Here is a 19,780-nt window from a genome sequence, read left to right on the forward strand (position 1 = left end):
AGTACTCTTAAACTTTACTTTATGGAGGTCAATTTGGTAGAGTTCAATAAAAAACCCCTTTTTATTTCCACTTCAGAGTGAATTTGGATAAAAAAGATGTATGGAATGTGTCGTACAAATTCTTAAAATAATAGCCCTATTTTAATAAGTGTTTATTTTTCGTTTTTTAAGTAAGTTATTTATCTTCTATGCCGGATATTTTCTATGATGAATGTGATTATTTTTGTGTGAGAGATTATCTTAATGATTGAATATATAACTGCGTGACGATTAGTAGCTGGCAGTCTTCCAGCAATGGACATGCTCCGACCCTTGCTGTGACGTGGGCACTGAATCCACAGGCCTACCACTGTGCAATTCATTATATTGTGAAATATTTTGCAAATCGTAAAGACCACTGTTTTCCACGGATATAGATATTTTAAAATATTTGTATCAATTATTTTATGCGCCATATCCAAACTATATAAAAAAGAATATTTTATTAGTAGCGTCTGTATTGGCCAGTACCTCTGCACCTTAAATATTTTTCGACTTTATATAACCTTTACCACGCCTTAATTTTTTTGCGTACAAATATATTTTTGGTTAATTAAAAGAGGTACTCTTAAAAGCAGAATAAAAATATAGTAAATCTTTGTTACACTAAATTTGAAAATGATTATATTCAAGTGACTAATTGTTATTATCAAATTATTTTAGTTATATCTATTAAGTAAGATTAAGTTTATGCCGTTCTCTTGTGAATTATAAAGTAAGTAACTATAAGTTTTATAATATATAATTTAATTTATTATGTAAAAGGTAGGCAAAGTGATTTTTGTAATTATTTTACGCAAGGCTTGGTTTTCGTTTCTTGCGATTAATGTACAGTTCGTGACGATTAGTGGCTGGCAGCTCTCCAGCTGCGGACGTGGACCGGACCTTGCAGTGACGCTGCTTTTCCGACTCCACAGACCCAATACCGTGCTATCATAACTCATTTTGTATGTGTGTTCAGTATTTCTTGGAAGTCTGGAGGAAAATGTGTAATTGTAATAGTTTACAGTGTAATACGTTACAAGTCATACAGCGATTAGTTTATGTAAGTTAATACATTGAAATTAAAGGATTTGTTTTCATTAATAGCACATTTGGTGTTAGAACGTCATAGTGTGAATACGGGGTCATCACCGCCACATCTATTTCTGCCTTGTAGCAGCAATGTAGAGCTGAGCTGTAGCTTGAGTGATGTGGTTAGGCAAATGTATTAACAAGAGGCATTTCAACTTAGTATTCAAGTTTTACAATGTTCGAGCAGACAAAACTTCTGTCAAATAAAAAAATTGTCATAGTATGAATTAACACATTTTAACTAATTTAAATAATCAATGAGCAAAATAATTGTAGTTTTGCTCCCGAATGTCGGGTAAAACCGTGGCTTAAAACATGTTTGGCGTCGCCTCAATGCAATCGCTAGAGTAATTTACATTAACTGTGTGGGTTATTATGCGTAGAGGGCGATCATTGTTTTAGTTAGTCGCCCTCAGCAATTGAATGTAGAACGGCGTGACAGCGGTTGGCAGTGCTCCAGTTTCCCGTTCGTCCTTATGGAGACGCAACTTTTCCATCTTCTCTTAATGTGCTACTCACAGCTCTATGATCATAATCCACTACACATATTTTCTTCATTTAAGAAAAAAGATAAAGGAGAGCTTCTTGAAAAGAGTGAAGAACCTATATTGGCGATGGCGTAATAATGTGTACACAAATCATTTGTACAATTTGTAAGGTTATTTTCATAATTATCTGGAATGAGATGATCAAATACGGTAATGGAGAATATTCTGGAGATATTGGCATAGTGGTTAGTTTATACTTATATTTTTAAAGTCTAAAAACACGTATGCCGCCGGCAAAAGATAAACATTAAATTCAAAGACGTAAAATATGTACATATATTTCTATTTATATAAAACGGCAAGAAGTAGTGATTTATGTGAAATGTGTTACGTAAGGTGAGACATGAAAAGTTTTCATGTAAAGTTATGTTTATTTTCATGTTAAGCAATACACACAGTGGATATTACTTTATAAATAAAACAATTTATAAGGTGGATTTAACGTTTGAATTCGAAAAGATTACAACGCGTGTGAATCCTTCAATTGATTGTTTTTATTTATTTTATTAAATTAAGCAGTGATAGCCCATTACCTCTAAATTCAGCCTCTTGAAAGTCTTGACCCTCGGGTCTCAGATTCGAAAGCCTGGCACGGATCTCTGATTTCTCGAAGTAATGCACGCATTCGAAATTAATTATTATCAATTGTTTTAGTGGTGAAGGAAAGCATCTCAATTATTCAAAAAAATTACCAGATGAAACATGGTCTAAATCCCTCTCACTCTAACAAAGGTAATCCGTGCTCAGCAATAGGACAGTACTGGGTTGACGACGATTTCTTTCATTAAATACACAAAATGTGTTAAAAAACCTTTGTACAAGCTTAACCGCAATGTAAACATAAAGAAATTAACAGTCGTAAAACAAAACATTTTTCCTGTGCAACGTACACGTGAATGATGTTTAACCATGTCAACATTGGCATAATAAACATTCATAACTCGGCTTTATGGTCGTACTGTTACGGCTACGCGGTATATTCGCACACCTGGTAAAAATATTCATAGCATGTATATATGTATGGATATTGCTATTCCCATCTACTGTATACGGGCCTAAATCCTCGTGTATACATAAATAAATACATACATAAATAAAAGCTAAGAATACCTACTCATTTGTACCTGCCGTGTTCCGTTTCGATATTATGAATAGTGTAAAACAAATATTTACGTGAGTGAGACGGTCCAATTTAGTTATCAGAAATAGCAAGTATTTGCTTATGAATTCAAGTAACCTTCAATATGTTTAGTGATAGACATTCAAACGATAGAGCTGGTCTGATTGATATCCGTAGAGACAGTATTAGGTACCATCACTACACCCTTTTCTAGTGAAGAATAGCACTGCGTTTGGGCGGAAGGATGTGGAGTGCATGCGGGCTGGCTTACAAGTCTTCAAGAGTGGGAACGCATTGTCAGTTTCAGGTAAAATTGTTCCATATGGAATTGGTCACAGATATCACAGATAGGCCGAAGATGCTCTTACTATCAGGTAAAGTGCATGTTCGTTTACTATTTCGTTATTTAATAAAAAAAATATGTATAATATGTATCTGACTACACAAATCATGCCTGAAAGATAGATTGCATAATATTTCCTATTGTTATTATGTCGAAATGAAATAGGATAAGAAAATAAGGAACCCGTAAACAAGTAACCCAGAAGATTAATAGTTTTTTATTGAATGGAAAGTCGTGGAAGGGTACAGATAGTGTAATACGGAAGTTATTGTGACTTGCTTTATCCTCACCGAGATTCCACAAGACGGATATGGGCCATTAATAGGAGATTGATCAATGTCTTGGAAAGTTCACATAAGATCTACAATATAAGTAACGATTACCTACTTCTTCAACGCATTGAGGATAAAATGCTAATGAACTGGATAAAATTCATATTCAATGAAATGAGAAATTGCGTGATACAAAACAATAGATGTCACATTAATCAAGAATGCGAACTGTTTTCGGCATAACGGTTTATTTTTATTATTTATTAGCAACACGTTATTCACTTCCCAGGAATAAACAGATTCACAAAACGCATTAAACATTTATTTATTTATATTACTTTTGAATAATAAGAGCATAGGAGACTTTTATAACGGGATTATTTATGATGAATGCCAAATGAATCTTGCACAATCGCTTAGGTATAACATACATGCGCACACGCATACATTTTGTCCTAACGTGAATCTAAGCCTATTAAATCAGTTCCACAGTTATGCAATAAACTGGACTTTCGCGCATATCGATCTACTTTAACGCTATTTAGAGCTCCTTTGTTAGGAACCTCGTAGGTCATCAGATAACGCTGAAAATGGTAAATCGCATGTAAAGCTCAGCAACTGTGGTATTGTGTTCATGGATAAGAAAGCATCGGATTAGGGCAATCGCGCACTTGGAAATAATTCAATGCAAGAGCTTCTAGATCTAATGCATCGTGTTGTAGATCTCATTGACGACCCGTAATAGGAAGCGGTGACCGTATTTGTTTGAGTAAGTTATGGAATAAGTACGCTCTCATTTGTGTGTGTCGAAAGTATCCTAGTAATATAGAATTATGAGTGTAGAAAGCGCCATAAGATGTAAAAAGTCTACAAAATATATTAAAATACATGTAGGAAATCTTGTTAACAAATTTTATGAATATTCTTTTGTTACGTCGGTAAAACATTTTGTTAAGTAAATAAAACATAGTACGTAATTTTATATCACATATAGGATTAATGTTAATGATGTTGTGACGATAGTTTGATAAAACAATATCATCATCATCATCATCAACCCATTACTGTCCCACTGCTGGGCACGGGTCTCCTCTCAGAATGAGAAGGATTGCCATAGTCCACCGCGCTGGCCAAGTGCGTATTGGTAGACTTCACATACCTTTAAGATTTTTTATAAATCTCTCAGGTATGCAGGTTTCCTCACGATGTTTTCCTTCACCGTTTAAGCAAGTGATAATTAATTTCTAATACGCACATAAATTTGATAATCAGAGGTGCCTGGTGCGTGCCTGGGATTTGAACCTCGGACCCCTCGATCGAGAGGCCGCGTTTCTTAACCACTAGGCTATCACTGCTATTGCTAAAACAATATACCTGTTAATAATTCAATTCTGACATATCTTTGCAAAAAACTATGCTAACAATAGTCTTTAATATAAAAACGTTAGTGACCACCCTAAGAAAGCTAGATTACGGCCGGCCAAGCCTTGACCACCTCCGTGCAGCGAGTGATCCGATCGTTATCACTTCCTATCGCATAGTTCCACCGCCATTTGCATTAGGCACTCATTGAGTAATTTACTCCAATAGATACGGGAAGGAAACCTAAGTAATAAATTTATGTAGAGACATAACATGTCCGCGTAGCGTAACTAACGCGAATCGAAAATCGAATTTAAATGTCATTAAATGTAAGCGTTAGTGCTGCAACTCACGGTGTACTGTGTAATATGAGTGTGAGTTGAATTATGTGTACGAGTACTAATCATTGGCCGTGTAGTTCCGGAACCAGGATGAGCTACGGTATCTCCTAGGAGATAGCGATTTATAGGGTCTTCCGGGGTTGCGGTCGGCAAGAATTGGAGCTCGAACCGCCCGGTTACAGTTCCTGGGAAGGACGGCGGTATATGTGGTCGCATAGCGTTTGCATGGTTGCATTCCTTGGAGATCCCGAAGACTTCTGCGCAGCGCCGAGAATGACCAGGGAATTTTAGGTAAAATCCTAGTATCACTCCCACGGCACGGCAAGGTTTCCTGCTTGAAAACAAAAAAGAAGTAAAAGACGTAACAATTTATGTGAATATTGTTTTAAATTCTAGGTTCACTTATAAGAAAACCAGATATACATAGAATTACAGACCTTAGGAAATGATAATAGGTTGGTAGGTAAGTGCCTGTAATGGCTCCTATAAACATGCAAAAGATACGAGCCTGAGGAACATTTTTTCTGATCCACTGTTACATGTTAGGGTGTAGTGGCTCTACAAATAAAATCCACAAAAAGAAAATTCCGCTATATTTCATCTTTAACTAAAGTATGTGTATAAATATTTCCAACTAGTCTGAGAACAAGTGACCTGGCATCTGACCGCTTGATCTTTATTTTTTTTATTAGTTTTAATCTGTTTTGACGATTGGCCATATTATTCATAAATTTATAACTTTTATTCCACTAAAAATATTTCCCGCTATATTTTAGGTATTCTGTTAAAATGTAATACCATTAAAAAGCAGACAGATGTTGAAATCGCGCAGTTGGACTTATACTATGAACCTTTGACATTTCACAACGCTCCGGCAGGGAATTCAACGAAGTTAATTACGCAAAGGTGTTAAAAACCTATAAACAAAGCAAGTGTGTGCAGGTCTAGTGAGGAAACGTATATAAATACAAACTCACTCACCACACACTTTAGTCCCCATTGTGTTAGTGATGTTTACACTGTAAATATTATTTTGTAGGCAGTGTTTCCTTTATGGATACTACGCAAGTAATTGCTGTTTCCGAAAATTAAATAATTACGTATGTTGAATAGAATTAAGCTTCACTATTTTGATGATTTGCAAGATAAAAGTTTCTCTTAATTGTATTTTAACATTATATTAAAATCAGCTTCGCGACTTATTAATAAGAAATGTATAGAGATAAAGTCAATACACGCAGCGAAGTAGGTCACCGTTTACTTACGCTTCTTGGCTTCCTAAACGCGAGCCAGTACTCGTAATTAACGTTACATAAAACCATAAAGCATGGTGACGACGGCATTTTGGTGAGTGCATGCGAGGTTTGTTTCAAGCATTAGGTAACTATTTCAGTATTTCGGGTAAGGCAAGGTAATGGAGTTGAAATTAAAAGTAGCTATTAGTTTCCATATAAAATAAAGTAAGGTAAAGTTAAGTTTATTGCCCCACTGCTGGGCACGGGTCTTTCTAAGGGATGGAGAGAGTGCGGATTTGTATTTTATTAATTTACTGATAAAATATGTTCGTATAAGTTTCCTAAGATAGCATTTTCATGAAGTTTACCATCTACGTTAAAACATAATAAACTAATTTTTATTACGCACATTATTTAAAAAAATAGAGATATTTCTCGGATCTTTAACGCAGACGTCGTATTCATATCACTTGGATATCGCTGTTTGAAATATATCAATGGTGTAATAAAGTCAAAACTACATCTGTGAAAAATACATAAAGTACAATGAAATACAAAATATGAAAAACATTTGCATACGAATTCATTGCAATGCGAAGTCACAATATGGACACTTTTCAGTTTATTTATGCAATTTATGCACGCACTCGAGCCGACAAGCCTTCATTTCGTTATCGCGCATGTATGTCATACCCACTAGTATTCACGATACTCGTCCATTTACGCAATACGTAAAATATATGTACAGGTCATTTATCATGTTGAGAGAAAATCATAAAATATTTTAAATGTGTAGGTACCTGTATATGTACGAATTTAAGAAAATTAGTAACAACCCATGGTATCTGCCGTAAGTAGGTAGGTAGTATAATAGATATACCTAGATTTAAAATTCAAGATTGATAAGTTCGTCCCGGTGAATATCATATTAGATCCCTTTTCAAAGGTTATTGAACCTTATCTTCTGTGTGATGGCATAGTTTCACTTCGGTTAATTTTCCCAAATGCACTTAAAGAAATTGTCTATATTTCTTTACTTGACTTAATTCCCTATCAAATTTATTTTTTTCTCAGAAAAAAATGTTTTGAAATTATTTTCTAATTGCATTACACAGGTAATTGAAATCACCGAGGTACTATCTGCAGAAATAAGCAAAACAAAGAGTCTTTTGGCACTAGACAAAAGACTCTTTGTTTGGTTTGTTTTTTCTTTTTTTGACCATCAAATTGCCAACAAGAGCAGCAGATATCTGTGCTGGTCTGCCAAATTTCCTCGACCACAGATGGAATGCCTTGTAGCCAAATGAAACTCACCTAACTGAAGAGATGCGTTGGCGCGACGCCTTTTGGCGGAAGTCCTTAATGTTGTATTTCTTGCTCAAATTTGCTACTTGAAACCTTAACTGCTAATTGGGTTTACGCTGCTTCAGCAATAACCATTAAAAAGCTTCATGGCAGTATCGTGGGCACTTGGTACAGGTATGTTTGGTACCATTTGATCCGAAATTAAAGCGGTTAAGTATTTAAAGACTTTTGCATTGAGGCGATAAACTCTTGCCTTCTTAATAGGATGATGCATAATAAAATACATAGGTACCTGAGTGTCTTATGGTCTTGTTGGAAAAATACTGACTCAAAATAAGTAGTAAAAAAGAATCTGTTAGTATTGTACTGTAGGTACTATAAAATTACATACCTACTTTATCAGGGTGGTCCATTACATTTACAAAGGTAGTGTCTTTACGAAGTGTTAATATTAGATGCATTCTAGACAAACGTCGACCGGTGGTGTTAACTCCAACCATTCCCGAGAGGAAGGGGCCTCTTCCATTGGTGTCTCTCGTGAGATGTGTTTATAAAGGGCATACGCTATCTCGAGCCGAAGAGACAGGAATTTACAACGAATCCGCAAATGTTAGAATGCCCTTACTTAAATAATTAACACTTTTTTTAATAGAAACCATTACCTAATACGATATTAATGTAACTTAATTAATTTTAAAAACGAATACTTCTAGTAAAATTTATTGCAATAAAATTCCATTAAGATTAAGTAAGACAAAACGAAGAGGACCATAAGAAATAACTACAACATTTTTACAATTTGAGGATTATTTCAAACACAAAAATATCGGTTAAAAGTAATGAAAGCCCATGCAGCTACAGTCATTAAAGACAAGACTGTAAGAAAACCTATAAGCACTTGTTTTACGCAATATCTAAGAAAGATGAAAAGTGAAACGAGTAAATGTAGAGATATGCCGGCCGAACTTGGAGTGTTCACATGCACAAGAAAAGAGCACATTAAAGATTTTTTTTAGTCTAGCCATTATTTTCATGAAATTAATGAAAGTTTGTTTTCATTTTAACAAACAATGCGTCTTTATTTATTATTGTGATTGTTCATCATTCATAATGGTGAGAAAACAAGCTATAATTCATATCATTTCATTCACTCAACACACTAATTAATGTAGACTTGACCTAAAAATATTATTATATGAAATAATAAACAATCTAATTGTTCTAAGATTAAAATTTAATTAAATTATTTACTATTCCATAATATCTATCGCTATATGTCATAATACCTATCTTATAATTTAAATATTCACTGCACAAAGTTAAAGTATACTTTATAGTCTCTAGTTTATATGCTGATGGTAGTATTAGTGTCTAAAAGACGATTTCTTTCACACACGACCCATTTCTGTCAAAATGGGGCTAGCAGATATGCAGTGAATGGCAAATTGCCGTTTCTCGTCTTAAGCCGCTTACCATGGCGTGCGTCAGCGACATATCAACTTTAACGAATCACAATTTATAAAGCTACACAGATTAACTACCTATATTTAATGGATTTTATAAAATAAATTAATTAGTTTTTATACTCATTGGAGTTATTCAAGATTTTACTTTTTAGTATAAGTAATAAATGTATGAGTATGCATTCCCCTTCATGGAAAGTAATGGCTCCTGCCTAGATAGTAACGTCTGAAATCTACTCTAAGTAGATTATGTGTCCCTTGAAATCATTCACGAATGCGATTGTCTTCCTACAAATTAAGTTCGAATATGCCACATCCTTTAAACCAACTCACTACTTCAAAGCCATTGCTGCTATAAATCATCAGTAGGTATGTAGCAGTGGTTGAAGCTTAACATGAAAGAGTAGTCTACTATTTTATTTTTTACATTATGGCTAATGTAATGTTAATTACAAGTACAAGTACTTTAGATTTCGGGTTTAAAATAAATCGTCTTAACTACCACAAGATCCGTAGACCATTCACTTTAAACGTTTCAGGTAAAATATGTGTATGTATGTATTATGTAAAATGTGCCTATACCAAATAAAATATTTCTTATAGACTTATAAAAAATATAAATAATTACTGTCACAAAAATCTCAAGACATGCAACGTTTAACATTCAGGAAAATAACCCCTGACTTCTGCCAAAGGTAAACGTTCAAAGGTCAACCGAGCCTCATAAGTATAACTTTGAATAGTGTTAAATGCTAGCCGCCTTATTATTTGTAGCCCTTTGATTTTCACCTTCACTTGTAAAGGTTGAAAATATTTCAGTAATTAAAGGTTTTTATGATATTTTATACTCTATCGTTTCTTCAATAAAGTTATGTTTGTAACGCTTGTATTTATTTAATGCACGGACATTATATATAATAACCAAAAAATTGTATGTGCCTCTGGTGGCTGAAGTCAAATATTTTTGGGTAGTGCGAAGTTCACCGGATCATCCAATTGTTGTTTCATTATATATCGATACCTTAATTCGCAAACCAGCCAACTCCACTTTTTTCAAAATGTTTTTTATTTATTTTGATTTCGTTTAAAGTCATTTATTATCAAAATAAATAAAAAAAATGAAAAAAGTGGAGTTGGCTGGTTTGCGAAATAGGTATCGATATGCTTTTTTAAAGATCAAACTGTCTTTCCATACTTTAGATGACTAAGAATATAAAATTGAATGGATTGCGTATTCAAATAATATATTTTTACGAGTTTATAATCCTGTACATCTGCCTCTTCCAATTAGTAATGTGATATACCAAAATGCTAAGCGTAACAAGATCTTTACACGTAGGCGTAATTAAGATCGATGTTAATTAATTAATTATAATAGGATGGAAACCTAGTGTACTGCGACTGTGTCATAGGAAAAAGGAAGGATAAAAGTTATATTAAGTAATGAATACAATATTTTAGTCACATTATTTATTTTTTATGATTTTCGTTATCAATTTATTTATATATAGTACATAAAGTACACTCTTAACAAAGCTTTCGTCTACTTATCGAGTACATAATAATTATTTTCATGATGATGCATATTACATAATAATATATCACGCGTCATCATTCCTCTGGTACTTCAGGATATATCATACGAGTAAGTGGGCAACTTTAGTTTAAGTTTTTAAACTATTTGGAGTAGCTACATAGGTACATTAGAAATTTATTAGTACTCGTATTAATTCTTAATAGCATTTTTTTTTCAGTAAGCACTTTTTATTATTTAATATTAATTAAAAAGATTACAATATTTATAATTCAGTAGAAAATTAATTTTTGAAAGTAATATACATGATACGATACTATATACTCGTATGTTTTTTTTAATTTTTAATTTAATCTTTTTGTAACAATTTTTAGATTTGTAATACAGGCACTCTTTTTTTTATTAAATTCGCCAAAGTATATTTTTAATGCGTATTGTACATACATTATTTTTTTATGTTAATTAAATATCCCAAAGTAGTATAACTTCTTACATATAGTACATAAACGTACATAAACGTTTTGCTTTCTTTGCTTCGTTTACAACAGGTATAGTCCGCGTAAAACTGCTAGTCCGCTCTGCATATACATATGAATCGCGTCGCCATAGCAAATTGTATGACACCTGCTCGCAACAACTTCAGAGCGGACTAGTAGTTTGGCGCGGACTATACATTCTTTAATGCCGCAGCTCGTCATCAGTTTCGACAGCCTCGCAGCTGTGGTACTTAGAGGAGGTGTCGGGGCAGCTGTCTGCGGACAGGTCGTCGGAGGAGGCGGCGGGCGCCTCGTGCTCGGCCAGCGGCACCAGCTCCTCGTCGCGCTCCCGCCCCGACGCACCCCCCGAGCCCCCCACCCGCCGACCCCCTAGGGGAGCGGAGTCCCGTGGCCAACAATCTGCCCCAAAATATATTAAGTCACAAAACGACGTAACGACGCAAGAAAAGAGGCGCAAAATGCAACTTTTTAAGTTGAAATGAAAATTGTAGTCCAAATAAGAAAATGTGCCCTGCCGCTTATAAACATTAATAAGCCCCAAATATAATTGGACCTTACACGTCCTGAACTTGACCAAAAATAGGTTAATTACCCTTAAATAATAAGGTGAAAAGCCTATATTGATTGGTTTTAAGGCAGGCACACTTAAAACAAGCAAGTTTAAAAACAATACAGCTTGACACTGCTGCTACAAAGTAAAAATAATATGGTGCTGGTGAGATTCGATTCATGATTGATTCTTAACCCGAAAACCCGATGTGAAGTGGTACTCGGTATACCACGTTTTTTACAAGCTTCGTTATAAAATAAAAAGAAACATAAAAGTCATCCACACTTCCAATAAAGACATCGCAGTAAATTAGGCACTAAATTTACAGCTACAGTTAATTCTTCATAATTGATAAGGCAATCCAATGAAGTGGCTAAATTTGAGCAGCGTAGATATTATGAAACAAGGTCATTAATTTAACACGCAGGGGCGAAAGGTTTGTTTTTGAAAACAAATTACGAACTTGCTTGTAATCAACACGCGAACGCAAACATCGCTGAGCGGTGTTCAACATGATCACGGCAATAGCAAGCATGCTACTTTTAGCATCGGCGATTCGTATTTTGTTGACTCGCGATTCGCGATTGCATTTATGCTACTAAAGTTGTAGCCATTTGCTGCGTTAGATCGTGGTATCTAAAATCGCGTTTTAGTTACCTACCTGCATAAATTCTGCATCGAGATTTTTTCCTTCACTTGCTGTATTAAGCGTCTAAAAGATTAACGATACTCAGACAAGTGCCGGAATTTGTTTTAACTCGACGATTCGACTTTAAACCAACGATTTAGCTTCCGAAGAGCAGCTACATCATCGATAGCCGATTCTAAAAGTAGCATGCTTACTATATGTATATCTGTCCGAGCCCTTACGGAAACACGGAGTCACTAAAAACTATATTTTGTTGACACTGCTTCAACAATAACGTAACATGAATTTAATGAGCGCTTAATATCCAATATACGTTTAAAAATACATACGCCATAGGTAAATTAATATCCATTTTGATTAATTAACTTAACATAATATAACATATCGTCAAACATGGATTATGCTTTAAATCGAAATTAACGTCTATCTAACCCCAATTTCAGTGCCAGTAGGTACGCCTACGCGTCTCATGGAAAAATATATTTTTTAATAAGTTTCTTACAAGAAAGCTTTCATTAAATTCATAAATTGCTCTATTTTGTAAGGAATTAAATTAATTATTGCATGGTAAAATTTGTTTAAAAATCTGAAACTTATTATTTTTTGGGCTAATAATACGACCATAAGAAAATTTAATTAAGGTCCGAAAAAAATAAATATAAAAATGAAATTGTGTGTTGATGGAGACTCACTTGACCGTTTCTCTGGCGGCACCGGTTGTACTGTGGTCGGAGGAGGTGGCTTTGCTGCGGAACGGAGTCTTCGCGGACTCCTTGCCAAGGCGTGCGATATACTCGGCAATCTTATATCCAAATGTGAACCTCTCTCGGTTACAATCTTATTATTCATCGCGTACAGCTTAGTGGTGATATCTCTGGCTATTAGAGTTGTGACCACACAAGCCAGATACGGTTCCTTTACGAAAAGGTACTCCAAGGAGCTACGTTGCCAATACACGTAACGGCAAGACGACGCAGCGACTATTGATACCTGCAGAAAGTTTGATGTACTTAGTTTGATTTTACCTGACATGCTTTACTCCGCAATGTTTTAATCGTGCGTGTTTTTAAATACAGACGTGTTCTTCAGACCTTGGGGTCCAATTTCGATAGGGCTGGAAAAATATATCGATTCGAAATAACATAATAAGTAGGTAAGTACAGGACAAGACGAATACTAATAATAATAACCAAAAGTACACAAAAAATCCTTAATTACACAATCTATTGTAAGTAATAAAGCTGTCGAACTAGTTCAAGCAATAAAACTATAGCTTAGTTCAATTTTCAGTTCAAACTAAAACGAATATTCGAGGTAGTTAAATGTTACAGAAGATGTTCAAGTCACCGTTACAAAGTTCGAACAGTCGATAAACTGTTTGCCTTAATTTTATAGTTGTTCGTTCACAAGTGCACGATAATTCGACTAGAGCAATTTAGTAGTTCATGCAAAGCAAGCAATTTTACGGGTACTTTGGGTGTCGAGCATATTCGAGAGTGTTTAGAGTTCATCGATATTTAACCCAGTTTCTTGCATTTATAGCCACTTTGGCTTTTATACAGCCGTATCAGACAACAATTAGGTCACCGGAATGGGGTAGGTAATGCCAAAGCGTCCTATGACGTACCATTTAAGTACTACTAAATAAAATTGGTCGTAAAAATAAGTTAGATGCGTGCACTTACATATATTGTACGGCAATCAGTGCTTGAATGAATTGAATTAACAGCGTCTGCTGCTAAACTAGTTTAGGAAGTTGGATCTACAGTGCAAGTAGCTAGACTAGAGGCTAGACGCTGAAGACTAACTCAATTTTATTGGCTTTAAAACTTCCATTGCACTTAAAGATTCCGATTAATTTTGTGTTACTGATTAAATAAAATATTTAATGTTAAACTATTGCTCTTATAAGTTCTCATTTTTGCATCAATCGCCACACATGAATTGTATTGTAACATTTTTAATTAGAACTGATGGAGTTATTTTATATTTACCATCACAATCGAGCAGATGCTTTCGATTTGTTTTGTTTTGTTTGTTTGAGAGTTGATGGAAGACCTTTACGCTGTGCAAAGTTTGATGGGTAACATTTTGTTGATATAGGTCGACGCGACGATGGGGAGACGTCGGGTTGCCAAAATAATGAACTCATCAGTCTACCCCGGTCTCGTAGTTAGCTCTATTTTTAACAAGGTTTTTTCCGATTTACATGTTCACACGCATGTTCAAGATATTCGATAATAAAATTCATTGGATTAATGATGATGACAACGATACCAGAAGTATTTCATATTCTTTTATTGACTGTGCTTGATACTATGGATTATAATATCCCAAATAAATAAATATATCGGTAATAATAATAATTAATCGTATCAGGCGTTACTTGGCGGAAATCGATGCTATAAAATAAGGATATGAACTCCTTCGGAACAATCCGCTACCAATATGTATGATGGTACATATTTTCAAACATAGGTACATATTTCCAACATAGAATACTATAAATCTTTAAATTATCAGTAATTATTAAATTTAATTACGTTAACTTTATTATCTCACAACATGTAGATAAGTAAAAAAAGCTATAGTAGACAAGATAAATGATTCTACCCAAGCACAACACGAAATGCAAGCATTTACTTGTAAATTGCCTACAATTCATTATTTAGCATCTAAATATTCACCACATTAATTCAAATTTCCATGGCAAAGTTCATTAAGCTCTAGAAGGGTATCGTTGCAGTGAAGATTTGTTATGCAATTTTGTTTTTTGCTGAATTCTGAGCCAACGATTTATGCGATAGCAAGTTTTAAGTGGTTTGTTTGTTCATCTGAAAGATGATATTGTAAAAACAGTTACGAGTTAAGCAAATTTGTGCAGATGTTGCCAAGAACTTTCGAAATTGGGAATGATTTAAGGCGACGTAGGAAATTAGTTATAGATCACAAAAGGCTCGGATCCGGCAGCGCCAATAGATACGTACTTTTATGAATTTTCTTATACATATATTTAATTATTCATAAATATAACAAAATAAATTACACACTTTTAAGATGAGGTAAAGATATATTGATTTTTTTTATTAACAGATTTTTTAATATTTATTTTTGTCTGGAACTGGATCCTATAATTTTATTACGGACCCAGTTTCTTATTTTAGAAATATTCATTTTGTGCTTCTTATTTGTCCTGACTTCAGCAAGTAAATTTACACTAATTGGAAATTAAACTCGGAAGTCTTTATGTGTCAGATATAAGAACCATTCAGCAGTGCAGATCGTTAACACCACTATATTTCTGTACCGTAAAGAAAGTTCAAAAATATTACAAGATTAAGTTGTCACTGTACAAGAGTTAAACTTTGGGACTTTCCATAAAGAAACAGATAAGAATCGTATCAAGATTTAGCCACTAATTTATTATTTGAACCTTGTTTTAGGCTAAAATAGAGTTACTTTGCATAATATATGTGTACCCGTTCGTACTAAAGTATTTATGTTGTACAAGCGTGGTTTTAAGTTCGTCTTAACGCCTGCACTCAAACAATGTTGTAGGTTGTAGGCATTAACATCAACTTGCAGAACTTTGCAAACAGTTACCAAGTGCCGTGCTATAAATTACCACACCTAGTTCATAGCTTTATATTCACTCAGCTGTAATGTAATTACAATGAGTGCAAACAAACTAACTATCGCTAATTAAGTTTCACAGAACATTCGAAGCCCGCAAGTTTATATGCTATAAATATTGCTGTAATGATAATAAAGTTTTTTGTGTTCTAAATTCTAAACAGTCGTCGTCATTTTCAACTGCTTTTTTTAAAAGAAAGGTCTCGTGCGGAATGCTAGACTTCACACAGTCTTAAGAACTTTTTTCTTAGAAAGTCAGGCGCTTAAGTATCCTCGCGGCACTTTAGTCCACCGTTTACTTACCTTAAACTTTTCGTCAATTGTAGCTCGGCTAGATTCAAATTCTGGTGAATCAAGGAATTCACATGGTAATATTGGGTGAAGAAATTGGTGTCCACTCATTACGTTTACCTGTAAAAAATCCCTTCAAATTACTGCCTATATTCTATAGGCGTGAATTGTAGATATTGTCAAAATATAAAAATGTTTAAAATTTTCCATTATAGCTAAAAAAATATTGTTCTATTGGAAAACGACAACCATATTAGCATTAAACTTATAAATGTAAGACTCTACCAAGATTCAATACAATTCTATGTTTGAAATTCTCGTAACGTGTATTAACCCAATCCTTGTACACTCCCATTGCATTTTCGTGAAATTTCATCAGCGTTCGAAAAAACCGTTCATAGGATATCGGCAGCCAATATAATCAGCCGAAGCGCTTAAAACGTAAATCAGATACTTCTGCACGTTAAATGACGTGTAAAGCAGTGTATCGGGCACGTCCGCGTCGTTAGACAGCCATCGCGATAGGTATTCACAGCAAACATTGGCACGTGTACACAAAAATTGTTTTAAATTCCCCCGCTGTGTAACGACCCGTTGAATACAACGCCATTTGCATAATTTGTGGCGCGGGGGATAGTTGTGTTGAGGCGTAATTCTTTCCTTAATACGATTAGCTACACTAACGGACGGGAAAATTTCTTGTAAATACCACTCAACAAGTGACGTTTGGTTTTCCGGTAGTAAGTACTTGCAAGATTAATTCGATGCGGGAAATAGTAGATACCGAAACCGAATAAAATAGGAAAATGTCGATAGCAAAAGCAAAAGGCTCATGACCCAGTCTTCGTTCTGAAAAAATGCCCAAACAGTAGATTAAGACCTAATTGCCTTAGTTTAAATAAATGTACATGCCTGCTGAACAATGAGAAATTACGATGTTCGGAGACAATAAGAATAATAGCTACATTTTTAAGAACGCAAAGATTGTAAATAATTATTTAAATTGTTACTCAAAAATTCCAAAATAAGTTTACCAAACTACTCGTATTTTACCTTTCCTGAAAGTAGCAAACCCAGTCGATCTGTCTTAGTAAGGTTTTGCATAGCGTATGCCTCGCCAGCATGTAGAGACATCACATGAGCGAAGTCTGGCGAGACCATTCGTTTGAACTGGAGTCTTGACACCTAATAAATATTACGGAAAAGTGTCTGGGAAGTTGTAAAATTATTTACATACTACAATAATAGTACAGAAAAACTTATTTTAGTTGATACATATGTGTCACCTATGGGCATCTGCAATCAATCCCAGATAAGATTAGATTCGTATCTGAGGTCTGTTACAGATGCGTTGCTACCTCTAAGGGCTAAGGCGGAGTGCCTCAGAAAAGTTTGTCTCCCATACCAGAAGGGATGTGCCGCCGGAGTCAATTTATATTGATACCTACTATTATATATTATACCTACGTCCTATCTATCTAGTTACCCATTGGAAGTATTTATTGATCTTGTATACTCATCTCTGGCACATTTATTATATACCTACAGCATTTTTCAAAATCTATTTCACTTATTTATCATCTAGTTCTACTATTCACTATCAGAGCTACAATTTAATTTATAAAGAAAGTCCGCAAGTAACCTTACCTTAAACGGCTCAAACAGTGTGTGATACACTTCTTCGAGTTCTGGGTCAAACTTGACAGGTCTCATTTCGTACACCAGGTAGACAACCTGCGCCAGGTTCAGGAAAACGAACCCGAAATTCCAGGAAAATGCATCCGGGGAGCAGATCACGTGCCAAGCCCAGATTGAGTATAGCATAAACCCTACAATAATTAATAAATAAATAATAATAATAAATTAAGTTAAGCTCAAAAACTACTGGACCAATTTTAAAAATTCTTTCACCATTCGAAAGCTACATTATCTATGAGTAATATAGGCTATACTTTATATGAAATATATTTAATAAATAGATTTTGAGGCGGTACAAAGTATGCTGAGTCAGCTAGTTTAATATATGTATATATATATCTAATAATCTTTCTAATCTTATAAAGTATAGCCTATATTACTCGTAGATAATGTAGCTTTCGAATGGTGAAAGAATTGTTAAAATGGGTCCAGTAGTTTTTGAGCCTATTCATTACAACCAAACAATCAAAGGGGTTTGTGGGGTCGCCACCCTTGTCCCACGGCCGCCATCTTGAAAATAGGGGTTGAAATGTTTTTTACCATATATCTCTTTCATAACATTTCAATGAACTAATGGTCAATTTAAACTAATCCAACGACACCTCTCATGTTAAAATTTGTCAAACCGTTTGAGCTGTAGAGCTTGCCACAGAATGTACCTAAGTAAAGTACCTATACGTACACGCGTACGTAGGTACACTCGGAAAAATTACATTCCGTAATCGAGTAAAAGGCTAACTTGCCTTAAAATATTGATTTTATGTCTAATGTGAAAAAGACCATCTTAGATAGAGATATTGAAGAAAATTAGAGGGCTAAATATTTTGATTCCCTGTTCTAAAGATTCTTATCCCAAAAAGCCTGTTAGATACCTACCTATTTGTCCTAGAAATTGTTGACTCGTTTATTAAGAATGATTTATTCGTTTAATTTAATAACATTACATATTAATTATTTATAATACACGAAATATTAAAACATTAAGATATAATACCACAAATACCTGTATCACAATATTATTTAATGCGCTCTATGATTTTATATAGTCAGAAAAACAAATAAATGTAATGACCTATTTGATTTAAACATGAAACGGAAAAAACAAGGATTTAACAATATACCTAATGAAGTTTTATACGCAGTAAATATTGACTAAGGTATATATTTAATTTACGTCTTAAGTATTTTCAAGAAGAGAAATATACTTACCGAATATTAGAATTGTGTGCATCCAAAGTTGACCCTTCTTTGTGCTTGGGGCGCAGTATGAAGCAACGAAGAGGATGTTGGATAGCTAAATAATAAATACTTGTGTTATAAATACTTTTATAACCTCAAAAGGTTAGTTGAAAATCTAAATTCTCACCTGAAACAGCGGATGTTGTGGCACTTTCCATAATGGGCACCAAGGCCAATACCATGGTCCTGAAATTATTCACTTAGGTATAATTTCATGAACAACTTTTCACACACAAAAAATTGTAAAATACTACCTGACGGCATCGTGTAGTTCACCGGCCCAAAATCCTGAAATGTGCCATTTTCTCCAGGCCAAGTAAAATTATATTCACCGATTTGTAAAAACTCTGTTTTTACTCCAGTTATTCCGCCTGAACTCATAATTTAGACTGCACTGAAAAAATATTTCTGCGTAATTTAGTACGCTCGAATCCCTATCAGAAAAATTATATTGTTTTGTTCGCGCCAAATCGATAACATCCGCTTTTCTTTCATGCTTCCCACCTACAGTTCCTACCAAATGCCATCTAGTGGTAATTTACTATAACACTTTTTGTCTATGAGTCCTTATCTCATTTTGCCTGTAT

The 19,780-nt window shown here is 34.4% G+C and overlaps 1 protein-coding gene across 1 annotated transcript; it reads right to left on the minus strand.

Annotated features, from left to right (window-relative positions):
• Positions 1–11,160: 11,160 nt before the first annotated feature.
• On the minus strand, positions 11,161–19,697 carry LOC140751121 (popeye domain-containing protein 3). The gene is made up of 8 exons (XM_073084984.1): positions 19,448–19,697; positions 19,321–19,379; positions 19,164–19,248; positions 17,904–18,085; positions 17,310–17,441; positions 16,269–16,376; positions 13,025–13,322; positions 11,161–11,532 (listed from the first exon to the last, which is right to left on the minus strand). Exons 1-8 carry the CDS (start codon positions 19,572–19,574, stop codon positions 11,315–11,317), a joined length of 1,209 nt encoding a protein of 402 aa, XP_072941085.1. The 5' UTR covers positions 19,575–19,697; the 3' UTR covers positions 11,161–11,314.
• Between the last annotated feature and the right edge of the window lie 83 nt (positions 19,698–19,780).

The sequence above is a fragment of the Epargyreus clarus genome, unplaced genomic scaffold, assembly GCF_041222505.1.
Source record: "Epargyreus clarus isolate Ecla_fem2 unplaced genomic scaffold, WU_Ecla_fem_2.2 ptg000021l, whole genome shotgun sequence".
NCBI lineage: Eukaryota > Metazoa > Arthropoda > Insecta > Lepidoptera > Hesperiidae > Epargyreus > Epargyreus clarus.